This window comes from Schistocerca nitens, chromosome 7 (assembly GCF_023898315.1).
Source record: "Schistocerca nitens isolate TAMUIC-IGC-003100 chromosome 7, iqSchNite1.1, whole genome shotgun sequence".
Classification (NCBI taxonomy): Eukaryota; Metazoa; Arthropoda; class Insecta; order Orthoptera; family Acrididae; genus Schistocerca; species Schistocerca nitens.
In genome coordinates this window covers 578,568,643-578,591,002 of record NC_064620.1, presented here as the reverse complement: position 1 = coordinate 578,591,002, position 22,360 = coordinate 578,568,643, and the positions used below count along the sequence as shown (strand labels likewise).

The following is a 22,360-nucleotide window of genomic DNA, read 5'->3' as shown; positions in this document are numbered from 1 at the left end:
AGTCCCCATTTTTATAATTAAGGACTGTATCAAGAGCCTACTTCCACCTTTACTTGATATTATAAATCAATCTTTCAAGCAGGGCTACTTTCCAGACTATTTAAAATATGCTAAATTACTACCTCTCTTCAAAAAAGGTGATGCAGGAAAAATTGAAAATTATAGGCCAATTTCTCTACTCTATGTTTTGCAAAAATATTAGAAACTATTACGAAAGATAGGCTAATGAATTATTTAAATAAATACAACTTACTGTCTGTTGACCAGTTTGGATTTAGATCAGGAAAAAGCACAGAATCAGCAACAGCACACCTCACATTCTAGAAGCATTAGATAAAGGGAACTACACAACAGGTATATTTCTTGATCTAACCAAAGCGTTTGATACAGTAGACCACAACATATTGTTAAATAAGTTAGATGAACTGGAAATAAGGGAGCTTGTGAAAAAGTGGTTCCAGTCATATCTAAAAATAGAAGACAGATAACTGAAATCTAACATTTTTCAAGTTGCTCAAACTACATTGTAAAGTATACTTCAGACCCAAATTATGTAAATATAGGTGTCCCACAGGGTAGTGTCCTTGGCCCAATACTATTCCTCATTTACATAAATCACTTCCCACAGAGCACCAAGCATGGACAAACAATATTGTTTGCAGATGACTCAAATGTTCTAATCAGTGACAAACCACCAGATGCACTGAAAGAAAAACCCGAACAAACACTAAACAGCGTACGTGAGTGGGCATCCAATAATAAACTAACACTGAATTAAAAAAAACAAAACCAAATGCTGTTAACTTCTATGTCTGCAAAAAACCACACTATAACAACTTTAAGTTAAACGATGAAACTATAGAATGTGTAGACTACACAAAATTTCTTGGTATGCATGTTGACAGTCAATTAAAGTGGGAAGAACATATTAAAATACTTAGTAACAGAATCGCTACAGCATGCTATACTCTTGGAATTCTGACTGCAGTGTGTGATACTACATGTGTCAGATCTGTATATTTCTCTTATATCCACTCTGTTATTACCTATGGAATAATATTTTGGGGAGTCAACAGTAAAAATATTCAAACAGTTTTCAAATTACAGAAAAAAGCAATTCGTATAATAACCAAGAGTGGCAGTAGGGCTCACTGCCTTCAACATTTCCAAAAGCTGGAAATCCTAACTGTCCCCTGTAAAAACATTTTTCAAAGTATTATGTATGTAAAATAATAATAATAATAATACTAATAATAATAATATTGACTGCTATATGAAAAAATTCTTTAGAACACAGCTATGAAACTAGAAACCAATACAATCTGCATCTAGAGAGGAAAAATGAAGTTAAAACTCAGCAGAGCTTGTTGTACAATGCCATTAAATTATATAATAAATTACCCCAAAATATAAAAGATATTGACACAATTGGACAGTTAAAAAAAATTTTTTTTTTATTAAATAAAAGTTATTACGCAGTAACAGACTATCTGAATTAAAATATGTAGTGTAATTAAAGTAGCCTGCATTGTAATACATGAGGAAATAGTTATAATATGAAATCCAGAATTGTACAGTACCATAAGAAAATTAGATAAGGATATAAAACAAATGTAAGATACCTCAAATATGTGTGTAAATATTAATTTTATGTGTATAAATTGTAGGTATTTTATATTGTATATGATTTTGCTGATGAAATCCACACAATGTAAATTGTTACATGGATTAATAAAGAAATAAATCAATCAATCTATCAGTCAGGTTAAAAGCAAACTTTCACAAAAAGCATATGGTGTCAATAGACAGCATCCTGTTGCAGAGCATGCATTAATCATGACTGTGATGCAATGTGTACTGTTTTGATTCTCACTCCCAATGTCAGTTCCTCAGAACTTTTAAAAGAGACTTGTGTTACAGCATGTGCTTAGTTCTCAGTACCTAACTGGCCACATGTAATTTTTTGGTCTTATTCTCCTTTTCTTATCTTAGTGTTTCAATATCTTTTCTTTTCATATCAATATTTTAAATTCTGTATCTCTCTCTTTCCCACACTAGATTTGACTCTCTTTTTGCCCCATTTATGATATATTTCCACTCATCTCTGATTTGCCTTCTATGCTTTCTGCTACTTCTAAAGCCTTAGCAAACCTTCTGCAATACCAAGTCATTTCCTTCCATATTTCTTGTCTGGTAAGCTGCCACTTTTCCTCCAAACTTAGGCTCTGTACTGCCAGAAGAATTAGCACCTGGTTTTTGCATACATATTTTATTATATTTTAACATGATACTACTTGGTGAGTAGATGTACCTTCTATATTATTAACATTTTCACTTATTGCTTACTTCACATATGTGACAGTGTATATATGGGTGTATAAACCAGTGGCAACAGTGCCTTACAGCAAGATGTACTATCTCTCCTTGCTCCCTCATCTGTCTCTTTAGAATCAGTCAACCCATGCAAATATCTAGGTGTAATGATCACACGGGCTGAGCTGTAGGTAAGGCAGGTGGAAGGCTATGGTTCATTAGGAGGATAATGGAAAACTCAGTTAGCCTACAAAGGAGACTGCTTATAGATCACTCGTGTGTCCTTTGTTAGAATATTGCCCGAAGAGTGGCACAAATGGTCACAGGTTTGTTTGACTGACAGGAGAGCATCATGGGAAGTAATGAAGAAAATTAATTGATAGACACTTGAAGACAGATGCAAATTATGCCTCAAAAGTCTAACAAATTTCAAGAAACTGTATTAAGTGAAAAATCTAGAGATAATGTGAATCCTACGTTTCCTTGCTGTAGGGACCACGAAGACAAAATGAGACTAATTATGGCACCCAAAGCAGTCAAACTTCCTGCACACCATACACAACTGAAATGAGAAAAAACCCTAACATATGGTACCATGCTAAGTATCCTCACTTCACAGTGATTTGCAGAGTATGTGTATAAATGTAAATGCAGAAATTAAACTTGATCATCATCACAGTTCCAAGACAGCTCTCAATAATGAAATCATACATTTTATTCTTAGGTGAATAACTTTTATATCCAAGTTGGACATGAAAATGGAAAGGAAGCAGTCACAGGTGGATTTTTTGGGAACTTGTTCAGAACTCTGATTGAGCTTACAAATTCCACGTAAGTAGTAAAGTATCGATAATATGAATCTGTAGTGAAAATGAACTTTTGTATTTTCTATGTGGAATGACAATAAGTTGAAAAATGCTTGTTCTATGCAAAGAAGCCAGTAACATAAATATCCTTAAATGGAATGTAGGACTAAGATTTACATGGTCAAGGTATTTGTTTTTGCTGAGAAACTGAAGCATCAATTTTTGTTTTATAGACTTAATTTTCTGTAGTAATAAAGTGAATGAAAATTCTGTTCTTCATTCATTTTAGAGTTTTGACTAGTGTGGATGGCATTAGCTTATTGTGCAGTAGGCCTTTCCAGATATTATATTACTGAGGACTAAGGAATATGCAACCACTTTTTGATGAATCTCTGAAGAGCTTTTTTCTTTCCTTTTTCAAGGGTTTAATTGATTTTTCAAGCGTTTAATGGATTACGTTTAACAGATGATCTATGATCAGAATTTGAACATTGTTAGACTTTAGAAGTACTCTGCATCATGAAAATTAAAATATACAGAACTAAAGTGTGGTATCCATATAGTATGAACTCAGTATGTTGATAGGTTTTTCACTTTTAAGCCAAATGTAAAATCACCTGACATCTTGGTTTAAAGATTGCATGTAGAAAGAAGAAAATATTTTTATTCTAAATTTATTTTATCCAAGCAGTGGCAAAATGTAAATGAAATGATGTCAAATCTAAGGAAAGCTCATTAAACCCAGCCTGTTTTAAATGATATGAGTAATTTCCTTTGTTCCAGTATAATAGTCTGATGATGATGATATATTTGTGTGGAACATGACAACTAAGTCTTAAGTGTCTACAATTACTCTTATGAGGGGAGTGTGATTAAAAGAAACGAAATGATAAACTGGAAAATGGTCAGTAAGATTTAAAATATGCTAGTTCCATAAATACCAGAAGCTTAAAATGTCCCCTCCCATGCACATACTCACACTGTGCAATCAGTTTATTTTTTTAATTCTAAGACTTTCAATAAAAATAGAAATGTACAAAGAACAATCTAAAGTAGAACAGTAGAAAATGACACTAGCTTATCACTAGACTAAAAAGGATGAGCCAGACAGTCTGTGTGACAGTAAAAGCTACAGCATATGATCTTAGACAGGAGTTTAGGCAATACATAAAGTTATATAAATTTTACCCCACTTATCTTGCATATAGCAACGGCCTTGCCGCAGTGGCTACACCGGTTCCCGTGAGATCACCGAAGTTAAGCGCTGTCGGGCGTGGCCGGCGCTTGGATGGGTCACCATCCCGCCGCCATGTGCTGTTGCCATTTTTCGGGGTGCACTCAGCCTCGTGATGCCAATTGAGGAGCTACTCGACCGATTAGTAGCGGCTTCGGTCAAAGAATACCGTCCTAACGGTCGGGAGTGCGGTGTGCTGACCACACGCCCCTCCTTCTCCGCATCCTCCTCGGAAGATGACACGGCGGCCGGACGGTCCCGGAAGGGCCACTTGTGGCCTAAAGACGGAGCTTTTATCTTGCATATAAGCAAAACTGAAGGAAGATCAACACAAAGTTGCAGTTGCTCTTTTGTCAGAATATAAATATCAGTCAATTAAAATTCTACATACCAAAATGCATACAACACAGGCAGTACAAATGGATGGATCCTCTTGCTGGAGCAAGAAGCTTTGTGTAAGAGACTATGTGCTATATGTAGATCGATGAGTGAGGCTTGATCTTATTTCTGTAACCAGAAGCAGAAATGCCATGGACAGATACTTAGTTTCACCATCAACAGTTTCACATCCCTCACTCTGGTCTTTCTTCTCCCCAATGATGCATGACCTTCTGTCTCAATAGTGAGTTTACGTCTGCAAGAGAATGTAACATTGTTTAATCTGTGACTACAACAGTTGTCCTTGGCTGCTATGTCAGTTTGCTCATTTTGCTTTATTCTCACATATGCTGATACCCTGTAGCATTCTGTCTGCTTCCAATGTATTGTAAAATGTATAATTTTTTCTCTTGGATGCAATTGTTGAAGGGCAAAAAGAGTAATCAGGAACTGGAGCATATGAGAAACAGTATTCCTTGGTCTTGTCTTGGTTGCTCCCTACACCATTGCCTTCAGAATTAGATACAAGTCAGTGTATTATACTGTAGACATACATGTCAGGTGGTTCCTGAAGAGAGTATCACGGAAAATGATTGCATAGCCTAAGAAATCTCATGTTGACATGTTTGTATACACAATGTTAAAACTGTGGTGCTCAGCTAATACAGGAGCCCCTTAAAGAACAAATGGTGTAACTCACATCATCTTTATTTTGAGATATTTAATGTTTTATTAGAATTGTTATACAAAAATCCATGGTGTACTTTTTTGTGTTTTTTATCTTAAATGTCCACAATAAACTTATTTTTAACTTAAATTTACATTTTTTTGAAAATTTACTATGTTTTTGTAGGTGTACAAATGTCTGAATGTAGTTATACCACTTGTGTTGTAACCAGATGGAAGATTTTGTTGACAACAGAAACATTCATGATAGTAAAAAAATACTGTATTGATAAATTAAACACACTCAGTTAACATTACTTTCTACTCATCATCATTGCTTTTGTTTGAAAATATCATGAATTATGAAAAGGATAATTGTTACTTACCATATAGCAGAGATGCAGAGAGGCACAACAAAAAGACTGTCAAACAAGTAAGCTTTCAGTCAAAAAGGCCTTTATTGGAATTATTAGACAACACACACACACACACACACACACACACACACACACACACACACACACACACACACACAAGCACACATGCAAATGCGTATCGCATACATGTGAACACAGTCTCTGGCTGCCAAGGCCAGACTGTGAGCAGCTGCACATAATGGGAGAAGCAATCTGAGGGTGGAGGTAAGGAGGAAGCTGGGGCAGGTAGGGGGATGGACAGAAGGGTTAGGGTGGGGGACAGTAAAGTGATGTTTGTGAGAGCATACAGGAATGAAGTGGAGAGAGGGTAGGCAACTCAACATTTCTGCTATATGGTGAGTAGCAACTATCCTTTTCATAATATTGTCATTACTCCATCCTGGATTTTTCTCTGTTTGATTCTACTTTTATCTGAGTTGTGTAGTGGGCCCAAGTCAATGGCATTCTCACTGGAAACAAGGTTCTCGTAGTAATGAACCAGGGGGATGTCTGCCGAAAGGTTGTCGAAAGGTCTACCATGTCATTTTTTGTTTCCTTTGTGACAGGGTGCAGATCTCTGTACGGCTTCCCCTGATTGATGTTACAAATATTGACAGGTTTCCCTTCTTTAGATGCTGGCATAAAGCTACAAAAAACTTATAAAATGGCATGTATTGTGAAAGAGTGTCCTTAAAAAGGATCGTGAATAGTTCACTCTTCTGGTGCTGGACCTACTGCAAGTTTAAGCGTGACACAGGATACTCCTCACTGCCTTTCTTCCTTTTGGTAATTTTTTTAGTAGGCTCTCAACAGACAAAAAGTCTTTGTTGGACATGTCCTTAGGTTAGTTGGGTTTAAGTAGTTCTAAGTTCTAGGGGACTGATGACCATAGATGTTAAGTCCCATAGTGCTCAGAGCCATTTGAACCATTTTTTTGACATAACAGTGTTTGGATTATGCCTTCATCTGTAGTTTGAGTGCTAAGAGGGGAATGATGAGATGTGCTCCCTTACTAGTACCATTTTTTATTGAGGGGTTTTGTTTGCAGGAACTTTCTTGCCTCATTTGTCATCACCTGTGGCTCTGCCAAGTTTAGTTGCTTAAGGGCTCAGGTGATTCTACTATCAGATATTTTATAAGTTTCCAAGAAATCATTCTTTTACATACAATTTCACTTTTATCATCAATAGTAAAATAAAATGTATTAGTAATACATTTTTCCCTTTTGGCATTAACTGCTGGTCAAAGAAATTGTGGTGCTTCTTGTTTTACCAGGCCACATGTCTGTGCATTTTGAGCAGAATAAGTTCCAATTTTTTAAAAGGACTCAAACATACTTCATTGTGGTTGCTCTTAAATTCTATTAAAACATTTTTTACAGCAGCAATTGGAATTACTAAATTCTTTTCCTGCAACAGTTTTTGCTTTTCCTGTGATAAAAGATTTCCCTGCATTATATTTTCTCTTTCCTTCAGCATGTTGACACTCATTTATTTTTCTTTTTTGGCATCTCTTTGGTCAGCCCTCTACAACTGCTTCTACTTCATCACCATCACTTTGATTGAATTTGTCATCCTCTGAAACAAAGAAATTACTATAGGTAAATCATGTAAAATTACAGAACATTCATATCAGTCACTGATTTTCATAAAGGTACAGGAAATAGACATACAGGTTCTATTGTACTTTATGTTTACTTTTACTTACTGTCATGGACTCAGATACCCAGAAGTACAACCTGTTCTATACACCCTAGGCATAAATGTTGACAGGACTAGTGGTGTAACCACATTTTTAGTTTATGCTGTGCACACATTTACTTTCTAACCATATAACATGTTTTGGCTCTTAATTTATACTTAATATACAAAACTATGATGTAATGAAAGCTTGTAAAGACATTAAACTTTAAATAGTTAAGAGTAATTACTCAAAAAATAAGAGAAAACCATCTCTTGCCTGCAGCACTGGATAGGTCTGAGTCTGATGATAAATACACAACAAATGTACTCAGTGTGTCAACACAACTGGATTACAGTGACATGTCTAGTGGTGTAACTTCCAATTGGACCACTTGTGCTGCTACCTGTGCAGTTGGTAGGTGACTACAACTCACACCATTTGTGCAGTTGACAAAATAATTTTTTCTACACATGATCCTGTCACTAACTAAAAAAGAAATGTGGAGTTGTGCCACTTGTGCTTTAAAGCACTCTTGTTACAAAACAAGTAGCTGTAAATCATATTTGAACTGTTTAATTTTCTTGAATTGGTCATACTTTAAATAATTATGGATCTATTAAGAATTCACTCCAACTTTGGCAACATTCAAATATTGCGCAAGTGTGTGTGACCTGTACCGAATAGTGCTGTCAGGGCATATGTAGCATATGCAAAAAAGGGCAGCACAAATGGCCATAAGTTTGTTTAACTAATGGGAAAGTGTCACAGAAGTGCTGAAAGAAACTAACTGGCCATCTCTTGAAGACAAAAGCAAGCTGTCCCATGAACATCTACTAAGTTTAAAAAACCAACTTTTAGTGATGAATCTACATATTGCTACTGTAGAGAGTGCGAAGACAAGATTAGACTAATTACAGTGTGTACAGAGGCATTTAAGAAATCATTCTTCCCACATTCCATATGTGAATGGAATGGGGAAAGTACTGTGGGAAGAACCCTCTGCCATGCACTTCTCAGTGATTTGCAGAGATTTGATGCAGTTGTGTAAAACATTAATATTTGCTTGACCCATTTTTAAAAGATGGTTCTTTGCTCACATCTCAAATGGCCTTGTTGCTCACAAATGCTTACTGAAAAGGTGATCCATGGGTAGGCAAGCAACAGTGTTGTTTGCAGGCCACAGAAGTACAGAATGCAATCTGTATGCTTGTCATACTATAAGTAGTTGTTGTCTGAGCTGAAGTACTGGCTCCCCATGCTCAGTGCAGAGGCTTTCGGTCTTATTCTAAATGCCCAAATGACAAATTTAACTCTCTCATGAAACTTCCTGGCAGATTAAAACTGTGTGCCGGACTGAGACTCGAACTTGTGATCTTTGCATTTCACGGGCATGTGCTCTACCATCTGAGCTACCCAAGCACAACTCATGCCCCATCCTCACAGCTTTACTTCTGCCAGTACCTTGTCTCCTACCTTCCAAACTTTGCAGAAGCTATTCTGCGAAACTTGCAGAGCTGCAGAGTGAAAATCTCATTCTGGAAACATCCCCCAGTCTGTGGCTAAGCCATGTGTCTGCAATATCCTTTCTTTCAGGAGTGCTAGTTCTGCAAGTTTCGCAGAAGAGCTTCTGCAAAGTTTGGAAGGTAGGAGTCGAGGTAGTGGCAGAAGTAAAGCTGTGAGGATGGGTGCGTGAGTCATGTTTGGGTAGCTCAAATGGTAGAGCACTTGCCTGCAAAAGAGCAAATGTCCCGAGTTCGAGTCTCGGTCCAGCACACAGTTTTAATCTGCCAGGAAGTTTCATATCAGCACACACTCGCTACAGAGTGAAAATCTCGTTCTGTTAATTCTCTCATGTTGGTCCGTATCCAATATGTTATATGATGATTTGGTTGATCCCTGCAATATGCATTTATAATGAAGCTAGGACTGCACAGAAGCTCTATAAAACGGAATCAGGCAGGCTTGGTTTGTCCCCATGTCCAATGTGCAGTTAATGAATCTGAGGGATTGTGTTATCAGATCCTTCAGGTCTCACAGCCATGTAAGTTTCTGATCAAAAGTGAAGCCTCGAAACCTCACTGACTCTAAAATTTAGTACTGTGTCCCTCAATTTTAATTCAGGAAGATTAAGAGCATGGTGATAACATAGGTTTCTCTGTTAGTTTTTAGTGTTCATTCCCCCAGTCTCTTAACAGTCATCTGTCAGAATGTCTCTCCTGCAAGACTTGAAGATGAACTAAAAAGTGAAAAGTCATTGACAAATAAAGAGCAATTCAGTGTAGACATAGTATTATTAATAGTTGTTACAAATACATAAACAACTACCTTGAGGGGCACCCTCCTCTTGTATAAAATGACCTAATAGCACATCACTGGCTCAATATCTGAAATATCATGGGGAGAAGAATGACCTTAACAAACAGGAAGACATCTCCAGGAGCCCAATGGTGGAACTGTCTGATGTTGCCTTCAAGTCCAAGTAGTGCCAAAAGTCTTCTCAAAGTTGAAAAATTACCTGTTAGCTGTTAATTGCATAGGAAGAACCACTGCATACCTTTCTTCATAGGGAAAGGTTATGAACACTGAACAATAGCTCTTGAACTCACACTGAAGGTGATTAGAGAGCTGCCTGAATTCTATGATCCAGATAAGCAGCAACTGACAGCCTGGTCCAAGGCCTTCTCCACACAGCTTGTGAGGCTAACACTAAGTCAGTTACTTGGGCATATGCAATTCTTCCTTGGCTTAAATGAGGAATTAAAATAGATTCGTTTCACAAGTCAGGAAATTATCTAGCTTTTTATATCCAGTTAAAAATTTTAAGGAGGATTCCCTTACCAATCCCAGTGAGGAACTGCAACAAACCTGGTGCTGTGCCAGTTGCTGCAGCCAATGCTGGATCCATCTTATACATACACAAGGGACAGTTGTAAATTTATAATGTTCTTCCCTGTCAATTTAACCAAAAATAAACTATTTTAATAATAATACCAATTTCCTTATCAATCTTGATAAAAAGTGAAATTGCTGGTGTTTCATTGTGTAAGAGAGATATTATCGCAGCAGCAAGTGGGTAAAGTGTTGGATTCTTTGTTTGGCATGTGAAATGATGTGGAAAAATTGTTTAGGGGCAAGATAAAACTTATATTTTATTAACACATGAAGATATTTTACATATAGGCTATGCTGTTGGTCTCATTGTCAATCAACACCCACAGAATATTTCACAGAGGTCTAATGCACTAATCACAAATTGTCCTATGCACACATTTCTCCAACACTCTCCTTGAACAACTATCTTTCAGATACCAAACACAACACTTCACAGGTTAGACAATGTTTCACCAACTTCTGAAACTTGTCTTTATTGAGAGGCTTGGTTATAAAATCTGATAATTCCTTCTCTGCATAGATAATTGATGGTTATGCTTCCCTGCTCCAGATGAACTCTGATAAAGTAGTACTTTATGTCAATATGTTTCGGTCTCACACTAGGGGCATTATGGTTGTCAAGCTTAATAGCTCTCATATTATCACAAAATATCACAGCTGGTTTTATTTTTGTAAGACATTCTACTTCACCCATCAGTGTTCTGATACATAAGCTTCTTCAATAGTGGAGGATAAGACCATATATTCAGCTTCCACAGTGCTCAAAGCAACTGTCCTCTGTCTCTTACGTGACCAGGATATCAATCCTCCCATTATTTTAAAGCAACTTCCAGGTCTGCTTTCCAGCTCGCTTCCACAGTCTACATCACTGAACTCTTCTAAATTTATATTTCCCTTTTTATAATCTGCAGTTCCCTTTAAATATCTGCACATTCTCTTGATTTCCATCCACTGTTTTTCTCTTTGATGATTGCAAAACTTGCTTACAGCATTTGTGGCAAATGCAATGTCTGGTCCGGAAGTTTGGTTCAAGTACAGTAGATTTCCTACAGCTTCCAAATAGGGTACACTTTCCTTACATTTCTTGCCCTCATCAGGTAGTAACAGTTTTGCACTATTTTCCATTGGGGTAGAAATAGGCTTACACTCTTCCATACTGAATTTTTCTATGATTTTTATTGTATACAGAGATTGATCAAACCATAATTCTTCTCTGTTGGTACTTCTTAGAATCTTCATGCCTAAGTATCAACTAACTTCACCCAAGTGATACATATTAAATTCTGACTGTAACTGTTTTTCTTAAAAAGATCCATTTTATTTTCACTGTTGATCAAAGTAAAAAACAAAAATCATCTGCTCATATGGCCCTGATTCTAATTTCTTCCTGCTTCTTTTGTAACATATACTTTGATCTGCTTCTGACTGTGGCATGCCTTTGAATCTGTACATGCCTTTCTTGGAACACCAAACTTTTCTTTTTCATTGATAAGGTCTTTTAACTTCTTCAGGTAGGATCAAGTATATTTCCCCTCCCAGCTTTCCAGTCAGATAGGCTGTTTTCAAGTCCATCTGATGAATTAACGGGCCTTCCCTTACTGCAAGAGTCAAAAGGTATCTTAATGATAAATATTTCACCACTGGTGAGAAGGTCTCATGACAATCTGTCCTTTATTTCTGACAGTATCCTTTAACTACCAATCTGGTTTTGAATTTTAGTATTGAACTCTCAGGATTTTTAATATTTAATACCATCTTGTTCTTAGTGCCTTTTTATTTTCAAGCAAGTCAACCCATTTATATGAATCATTATAAAAAATGATTATGATTTTTTTTCCCATCAACTCTGACCAACTTTGAGCATTGGTACTTGCCAAGGCTTCATTTATTGCAGTGGGTTCACTGTTGAAGGTTTGGGCAAGATACATTTCGTAGTCTTGATATCTTTCTGGTTTTATTATACAAGTAGAACACCTTAAATTGACTTCCTCTGTTGAATATTCTTCCTCAATTTCACTATCAGGTAGTGTATCAGTTTGCTCTTCATCCTTATCTTCCCCTGTTTTAGTTTCCATATCTTCTTCAGCATTATTACTCCTTATATTTTGTTAAATTGCTGTATTATTTTGACTTTATTTTATGTTTTTAATCCTCTAAAAACACTAAATCTCTATTGCTTATTATTTTCTTAGTCACAGGATTACAAAATCTGTATCCTTCTGAATCATCACAGTATCCAACATAATATATTTCTGTAATTTTGTATCCTGTTAACCTCTTAATGGTTTTGGAATCTGAACCATGGCTTCATATCCAAAGACTTAAGTGCCTTCGATTCAGTTTCTCATCAGTTCATACTTCAAAAAGTGTCATGTTTCCCAAAGCTTCAGTAGGTGTTAATTAAATACACAACTGTTGACACTGCCTCTGCCCAAAAATACTTAGGTAGTTCAGCATCACTTAGCATACTTCTTTCCTTCTCTGCAACAGTTTTGTTGGCATGTTCGCAAACTCCATTCTGTAAGGGATTTTAGTGAATGGCATTCTGATGCCTGATACCCATTTCATTCAACTATTCCTTAAACTGTCTATTTACGTATTCTGATCCATTGTCTGATCTAATAATTTTAATTTTCCTCCCCATCTGTCTTTCAACCATTTTGCAATAAATAGCAAATATATCACTCACTTGATCCTTGGTACTCTGAAGTAAGCGTGAATGTATCTTTGAAAAATAACCTATGAATGTCAGGAAATAGTAACTACTTCCAAAGGATTTATTCTCCATAGGTTGACAGAGATATATGTGAATGAGTTGCAAGACTTCTGTAGATCTGATTTAAATGATGCTCTGGCCTGCTTCCCTTGCAAATATACCTCACATTTACATTATTCTTTCCGGAGTTTTACATCGCAGTTGCCACATTCTTCAATGAGGCCATACTTTGTCATTTCAAATGTCCAAGTCTCCTACACCACAAAAAACTCTTTGCAGTATAAACAGGGTGATTTCCAGTTTCAGCAATATCTTTAACTGTATTTAGTTTGAAAATACATTTTACATTAGTTGCAGCAGCTACAATATTGGCACGAGTCAATTATTTAGGCTCCCTCTACATCAAAGATAACTGTGTCACCCTTCTTTGATATTTCACTTACCAACAGCATATTAGTTGCAATATTCTTCAAATAATGTACATCATGAGCAGTACCAATTTGTTTTTTCCCACTCACTAGCAAATGAAAGTTCACATTTTAACTTAGACCAATCAACTGTGAAAATTCCAATGTCAGTCCTTGAGTGAATATCATAGAACACCGATGGAGCTTCAACAATATGCAACAATGTTCCTGGATCTAGAAACCATTCTGCATGGTTGTCACTTGCTTCACTAAAAGAATAAAAACAAATGGGTAATTTTCCTTTCAGAACTACTAGAATTAACATGCTTCTTTTCATGAATACTCAAACTTTCGTTGCACTCTGATGAAAAATGTCCAATCTTCTGTCATCTGAAACATTTTATTGGCTTCTTCTTCTTCTTGTATTTATATTATAAAGCCAATGCTATTTCTATCTTTGGATCATAAGAAACTGGCTCATTTTTCACACCCTGTAGAATCTTTGCCTTCACACTATCCACTGTCAAGGTATTTCCAAACTTTCCAAACACAGGTGCATATTTCTCTGGTAGTCCAACTAACAACAAAGTGCAAACCCATTCATCTGCAATTCCAAAAGCAATATTCCTCAAATAATTTGAGATTGAAATTATTTTATTCATGTATTCATCCACATTTATTGCACTTGTTCAATCTTGTAGTTATCCGCTCATGGGTTAATCCTACTTTTCTGGTTAAACTTCCATCATCAAATATGTTTTTCAGTTTGCCCCATACCTCCTTTGCTGATGTAGCCTTTTCAATGTGAACATAATTTACTGGACCAATCATAAGGATAATTAGTTTTGACTTTTGATCCTTAGCAGAAAAACGTGATTCTGTAGATTTCGATGTACCATTTATGATGCCCCACAGGTCATTCAAATGCAAATACACCTCAATGGCAAATTTCCAAGTTGCATAGTTCTCACAACCTACGAGCTGCTCTATTTGTGGTACCTGTGTTGTATTCATCTTAACAGTCACTTTTATTCACTGTACAGACAATGCAACTTTATACGAACTTTGCATACTTTTGCACAAAACACATCACCATGAACCCATAAGCTGTAGGATTCTGAGTTTAGCACAGCAAAATGATGTGGGTAAATTGTGTAGAGACAAGGTAAAACTTATATTTTATCAACACATGAACATATTTTACATACAGGCTATGCACATGATCTTGTTGCCAATCAACAACCACAGAAATTGTTTCACAGAGATCTAATGCACTCAGCACAAAGTGTCCTATGCAAAACTAAACCACTGGAAAAATACTTTGTTCACATTTCTCTAATGGAAAGGAAAGTTAGATTATTAAATTCCAATGCTTTTATAAGTACTGGGTGATCAAAAAGTCAGTATAAATTTGAAAACTGAATAAATCATGGAATAATGTAGATAGAGAGGTACAAATTGACACACAAGTTTGGAATGACATGGGGTTTTATTAGAACCAAAAAAATACAAAAGTTCAAAAAATGTCTGACAGATGGTGCTCCATCTGATCAGAATAGCAATAATTAGCATAACAAAGTAAGACAAAGCAAAGATAATGTTCTTTACAGGAAATGCTCACGTAATATGTCCACCATCATTCATCGACAATAGCTGTGGTCGAGGAATAATGTTGTGAAGAGCAGTGTAAAGCATGTTCGGAGTTATGGTGAGGCACTGGTGTTGGATGTTGTCTTTCAGCATCCCTAGAGATGTCAGTCAATCACGATACACTTGCGACTTCAGGTAACCCCAAAGCCAATAATCGCATGGACTGAGGTCTGGGGACTTGGGAGGCCAAGCATGACAGAAGTGGCGGCTGAGCACACGATCATCACCAAACGACGCACGCAAGAGATCTAACACTCGTCTAGCAATATGGGGTGGAGCGCCATCCTGCATAAACATCGTATGTTCCAGCAGGTGTTTATCAGTCAGGCTGGGGATGATGCGATTCTATAACATATCGGCGTACCTCTCACCCGTCACGGTAGCAGCCACAAAACCAGAATCATGCATTTCCATGAAGAAAAAAGGCCCAATAACGGTAGATGTGGTAAATCCAACCCCTACCATGACTTTCTCGTTGTGCAATGGAGTTTCCGCGACAGTTCTAGGATTTTCGGTAGAACAAATTCTGTAGTTGTGGGCGTTGACATACCCTCGGAGCGTGAAATGAGCTTCGTTGGTCCACAACATGTTACTCATCCATTCCTCATGTTCCGCCATCTTTTCAAACGTTCACACTGCAAATGCCCTCCGCTTCACTAAATCGCTAGGTAACAGTTCATGATGCCGATGGATTTTGTATGGATAGCATCGGAGGGTACGCCTAAGTGCCAACCAAACAGTAGTGTACAGAATGCCAGTGCAATGTGTGACTGCACGAGCGCTGACTTCCCATTTCTTCCTGAACTGTCTCATCAGCATTACATCTTGTGCTCGGTTGGCCACTACAGGGTCTACCGTCTAAACAACCCGTGTCTTCGAACTTCGAAATCATTCTCGCCACAGCTGAATTTGTCAAGGGACCTTTACCCATTCGAATCCCCTTGCTATGGTGATAGGATTGTAACCCTGAACTAGCACATTACCCATTCTGATAATACAGCTTCACTAAAAGCGCCTTTTCAGGTAACGTCAACATGCTGCGACTGCTGGCGCATCTGATTCTCTCTCTCATTACAGCTCCTTTTATACACGATTGTCATGTGCAGTCAATGACATTTTGCTGTCCAGCGTCATTTGTCAGACATTTTGTGAACTTTGTTTTTTTTGTTTTTTTTTTTTTTTCGTTCTAATAAAACCCCATGTCATTCCAAGCATGTGTGTCAATTTTTACCTCTCTATCTACATTATTCCATGTTTTATTAAGTTTTCAAATTTATACTGACTTTTTGATCAGCCGGTATATTACTCATCTTTATAGTTCTTGATGACAAGGTCCAGGTCCTTTCAACAACAAATTTTTTTGAGAAATCCACAAAACACTCAGAAAAATTTCTTCTGAATATCTGTCTAATAATGCAACCTTCACTAATTAACGTCTGTTTCCAAGTAAAACAAGATTTGCGCTACCAAACAATTTTTCATAATTTGTTATTACAACATTCTTAACTACACATAATTTGTTCAAAAATATTATTTTATGTTGTATTTTGATTCCAATACAGCAATTTCTCTAATCAACATATTATATAACAATAGTTATTATGAAAAGGATTATGGCTAATTGTGACAGTATTTTTTTTGGTGCCTAACTGCAACTCAGCATCTCTGCTATATGGTGAGTAGCAACTATCCTTTTCGTAACAATTACTTTGCTCAAAAAATAAGCTTGTAAAGCAAAGACAGAATTACGTACACAAAGGTATCAAATACTTCAGTTATAGATTGGTGTCAAATTATTCATTAACCCTTAGATATTACTTACATATCAGATTTAATCATTGATGGAATTAAAGTTCCAACTACCCCTCTCAGCATGCACCTAGTATTGTGGCTGGCTGTGTCAGTGAAAGTCAAGTTCCCATATATGACCTGCAATGTGTTTCCTTATTGTACTACATTAAAAGGGCATTTCTGACATCTTAATGGCTTCCCATACAAAGGGTGGTTTATTAGAATGACTGACAAATTTCACAAACTATGGCATATTTTTGGTCTCCTTAATTTTAAATACAGTGGCTTTTTGGCCTTGCTTCTTGAGAGGCTGCGAGTGCAGGTCATCATCCCCTTCCCACTGAGAAGCATGTGTGAGGCTTGGAGATCACAAGAATAGATTGGAGGCCGAGAATTACACAATTGCAGTGGTCAAGCATGTGTTCTGACCTTATGTTGAGATGACATAGATCTAGGAAGAAGCCCCTAATAGCTCAACCATGCAGGCATGTTGTGACAGAGCACCATAACTTATGATGTGCATTAAAATCTCCACAAATGTGAAACAGTTGAGGAAACTATGTGATGAGATTTTTAGCCTGATTGTGCAGAGCTCTATTATGAGGAAATTGTAGGAAGCATATTGTCATACTATCTGGCACATACAGTATTTCAGCAGTTTCTTGCAAACTGGTGTGTATTTGTCATTGATGAATACTGTCACTAAGCCATCATCCGTCTCACCACCAAGTTCTTCCTTTCCATGCAGGCATCAGTGTTTTTGAGGTGAGTCTCCTGGAGAGGTAAACACATCAGCCACCACTGTAGTAAGAGTTTTAGTTCCTCCACAAAAATCCTGAACCCACCAAAGTTTTGCTGCAGCATTGGAAGCATTTATCAGTGAAGTTTCCCTTCTTCTGTGCCCTTATCTTACTACTGAGACTGTAATCATTCAACCTTCGTAGGCTTAGAGGAGACACTGGTTGGTTCCCTTTCCTAAACTTCTAACCTCACTACTCCTTCAAATGAGCCCTTTTTCATCTAACAGTGCTGGTAATGAACGTTCAGAGTGCTTTGGACACCCTTCATTCAGTAAAATGACCACAGGCTTCCAGTTGCATCAAGTGGTTAAAATGCTATGAGCTTCCAACCAAGTACTCCTTGGCCGTTATTAAGTGAAATAAGTGCTGATGAGCTGCTGGTACTAACTGCCAGCTGTGATGTCCTTGGTGCTCATGGCATCATCAATCATGAGCATATTTTGAACCCATGTTTGAGGCTGCCACTCCTCGTATACCGACATATTCTAATTTGTCTAGCAGGATATCATGTTGGACAGTGTGAAATTTTTCAATCAATTTCAAATATTTTGATGATGTGACAACAGACATGTGGTAAATGTTAGTTTCTTTCAGTTTCTCTTCACCAGAGTCAGGAAATATATTGCTTCTCTCATGTATATCCTTTAAAATAAAAAAAATAAAATAAATAAATAAATAAATAAAAAATAAATAAATAAAAATGACGGAACTGAGCCCACTCAGAGATTTATCAACTCTTCTTCCATGAAATATTCACAACTGGAACAGGTAAAGTGGTACAAAATTTGCCCTACCCCATAAAACACACATGAAAACAAGGTAATGTTGCATTGCCATCCAGTTATGAACTATTTTGAAAGTTTCAAGTCTGTAGCTCATTGGGAAGCTAGTTTAAAATCAACTGAACATTTTTTACCAAACAGACAGAAAGAAAAGGAATGTACCCTGTACCTCATACCAGGCATTAAAGAGAGGTAATAGGAATGAAAGTGAGGTAATATTGCATTGCCATCTAGTTATGAGCTTCGTCAGGCGCTTCAGGTCCCTAGCTCACCAGTAGTTAGCTTAAAACTAAAAACTTTACATTGAAAAGACAAACAGACAAGAAAGTGACCTAATAAAAATGTGTAAAACTATCCAACTCCCCTCAGGAATGGGAAACACAACTGTTGTTTCAACAAATGCTCAACATTAAGAACCCTCCAAGAAGTTGAGAACAATCACATTCAATTTATTTTGACACTCAATAACAAAATATTTAACTCTTGGACATATTGAACTGACAATTATTAAAATTATTATCTCTACATATGAAAAATCTTTATCACAGGAAAGGATGATTAAAAATCTTCATCAGCTCATTTACATCTACATCGTCATAGCTGGTCAATGCACTGAGTTGGTGCAGAATAAATTTACTTTTTGAACCAAAGAAAAAACTCTCATGTACTCAATGTGAGGGTAGGTTAGTATCCAAGCTTGAGATATTCAATGGTCAAAGTGTACACAAGTTGGAGTGAGCAAAATCTAGACTCAACATTTACTGTGGCCTAATGCGTGATGGTACTTTACCAAGTGGCATCTGCAATGGTGTTGTTTCCGTGCTGGATCTGAAACACAAATTCTCTACGCTGGCCTTGACTGAATTCACTCAGTCTCAACTTTCCTGCGTTCTGTAGAACGTTAATCTTTCCCTAGTCAAAATAATGGCTATTGCACACTAGCTAAGGATTCGAGCAACATGCACAATTTCTTTGCCGGCAAAAATTCCCACAGGATTAATTAACAACCTCTTTGCTATCTGTCATCATGATACGTGAAGCATATCGTGCTCACTTCACAGAAAGCAAAGCTCTCAACACCCTCGCTATTTTTCCACACACTTGAGCGGTCCACCATGAGAAGAGAGAGAGACATATCCATTTCATTTCTCAAAATGCTTTTATATAATGGTAATCTCACTACAGTGTTGCATCTGCATCGCCCAGGATGGCTTCAGCCAATCACCGTCTCGCTGGAGTTGAATTTTATTTTTCTTGGTGGGTCGCAGCCTAACCCTGTTAATGCCATGCTGCCACTACCCTCGTTCCCAGCCGTATTTAGGTTAAAAGGAATAATGTAGTGTTCTGGCCTTATCCCTTTCTGTGCTGAAACTCGCCATTCTCTCGTTAAATGGGGTTTTCCGATTCCATTAACCACCTCCTCAGTTCATCTCCAAAATGCGTTGCACTTTAAGTCGTTTATTCTTGCCTCTATCCGTATATTGGTAGCTATTGTTTTGTTAGTTTTCGGTACATGAGATTAACTGCAATTGCCTTTTGTTTATATCATGTAATTATTATATGCTGAGTGTCTCATACTTTATCATACTGTTGTTATGGATCAGTCTCATGTAAGGTCCATAAAATCTGGATGCCTTACACCGTTCACCAACCACAAGAGGTGTACAGCGACCCCATGCAGTGTCAGTCGTGAACATCATTCCACTGCCTCTTTGTTACACATGGGTGTTGTATGTTACCAGGTTTCTGGCCAAACATGGCGTCACAATTGTCAGGGTACAAACAGGTCCGAGTTTTGTCCATAGACAACGTTCAACACCAGTCCTGAGGCGTTCATTCTGCACCATTTCTTGCCCATCTGTAACCAAGTCGATGGTGCTGTGGTGTATGATGTGTTTCTCGCCATGGTCGTCAGGAACGGAGATTCGCATCATACAATTGTCTCCTAACAGTTTGATGCGATACATGGCGTCTTTTAGGCCTAATTCATTTCTGGAACGCTCAGCTAGCGGTTCCTTCGACTCAAAAGTCGTAGGTACCGATCATCATATGCACTTGTCGAACGTGAATGGCCTGTGCGGTGTAATTCTTCAATCGTACATGTCACTTGGAAGCGATTCCATGTCTGCACCAGATAACTTTGACTCTAGTAGACACATCGAGCAACTTCCCTGATTGACAATGTACAAAGTGCGTAATGTGATGACGCCAACCCGATCGTTGGTCACGATTTTCCTTCGTGACTTGATATACGTTCACTCTATTGTTCCACAGACGTCTCTAATGCGTCTCTACTGGTGCTATACTTTCAACAGAAATACTCCAGTCGATTCGAGTGCAGCTTTCCAACAGCAGGTAATGCTCACAGTAACTGTGCCCATGTTTACAGACAACATCAGGGTCGGACGTCCGATTGATACAGAAACAGTCAGAATACCAATGCACCGGCGTGACATATCAGGATGATGGAAAATGTGCTGTTAAGGTGTGTATTTTCTCACGATTCCGATGCACGGTATTCCCTTTTCTTTTGCACTGAAGCGCCAAGAAAACTGGCATAGGCACGCGCATTCAGATACTGAGATATGTAAATAGGTAGAATATGACGCTGTGGTCGGCAATGCCTATATAAGACAAGTGTCTGGCGCACTTGTTAGAGCGGTTACTGCTGCTCCAGTGGCAGGTTTTCAAGATTTAAGTGAGTTTGAACGTGGTGTTATAGTCGGCGCATGAGTGATGGGACACGGCATCTCCCAGGTAGTGAAGAAGTGGAGATTTTCCCGTATGACCATTTCACAAGTGTACCGTGAATATCAGAAATCCGATAAAAAAAAAAATCAAATCTCCGACATCGCTGTGCCGAGAAAGAGAGCCTGCAAGAACAGGACCAAAGACGACTGACGACTGAAGAGAATCGTTCAACGTGACAGAAGTGCAACTGTTCCACATATCGCTGCACATTTCAGTGCTGCGCCATCAACAAGTGTCAGCATGCAAACCATTCAACGAAACATCATCAATATGGGCTTTCGGAGCTGAAGGCCCACTCGTGTACCCTTGATGACTGCATGACACAAAGCCTTATGCCTCATCCAACATTGGACTGTTGATGACTGCAAACCTCAGGCGAGTCTCGTTTGAAATTGTGGTGGTCGGATGGACATGCAAGGGTATGGGGACAACCTCATGAATCCATGGACCCTTCATTTCACCAGGGAACTGTTCAAGCTGGTGGAGGCTCACTAATGGTGTGGGGCGTGTGCAGTTGGAGTCATATGGGACCCCTGATACATCTAGATACGACTCTGGCAGGTGCACATATGTAAGCATCCTGTCTGATTACCTGCATCCAGTCATGTCCATTGTGTATTACGACGGACTTGGACAGTTTCAGCTGGGCCATGCGACACCCCACACGCCCAGAATTGCTCACAGAGTGGCTCCAGAAACACTCTTTTGAGTTTAAACACTTCCGCTGGCCACCAAACTTTCCAGACATTAAAGTATTGAATATATCTGGGAGGTCTTGCAACGTGCCGTGCTTTTCAGAAGTGGTCTCCACCCCCTCGTACTCTTACGGATTTATGGACAGCCCTTCAGGATTCATGGTGTCAATTCCGACCATCACTACTTCAAACATTAGTTGAGTCCGTGCGTCGTCGTGTTGCGGCATTTCTGCGTGCTCGGGGGGGGGGGGGGGGGGGAGGGGGCGACACGACATTAGGCGGGTATACCAGTTTCTCTGGCTCTTCAATGTACGATATTCTTGTGCTGCATTTCTGAAATGTATATACTTTGATAAAACCCCTTCAGGGCTGTTGGGGCA

General features: G+C 38.0%; 1 protein-coding gene across 1 annotated transcript in view; it reads left to right on the top strand.

The window, feature by feature from the left end:
- LOC126195756 (glutamate receptor 3-like) overlaps positions 1-22,360 on the top strand; it is a 123,144-nt gene that overhangs the window by 22,568 nt on the left and 78,216 nt on the right. Inside the window, exon 3 of the mRNA XM_049934384.1 lies at positions 3,038-3,144. Coding sequence (XP_049790341.1) covers positions 3,038-3,144 — 107 coding nt within the window. The remainder of the gene's footprint in view (positions 1-3,037; positions 3,145-22,360) is intronic.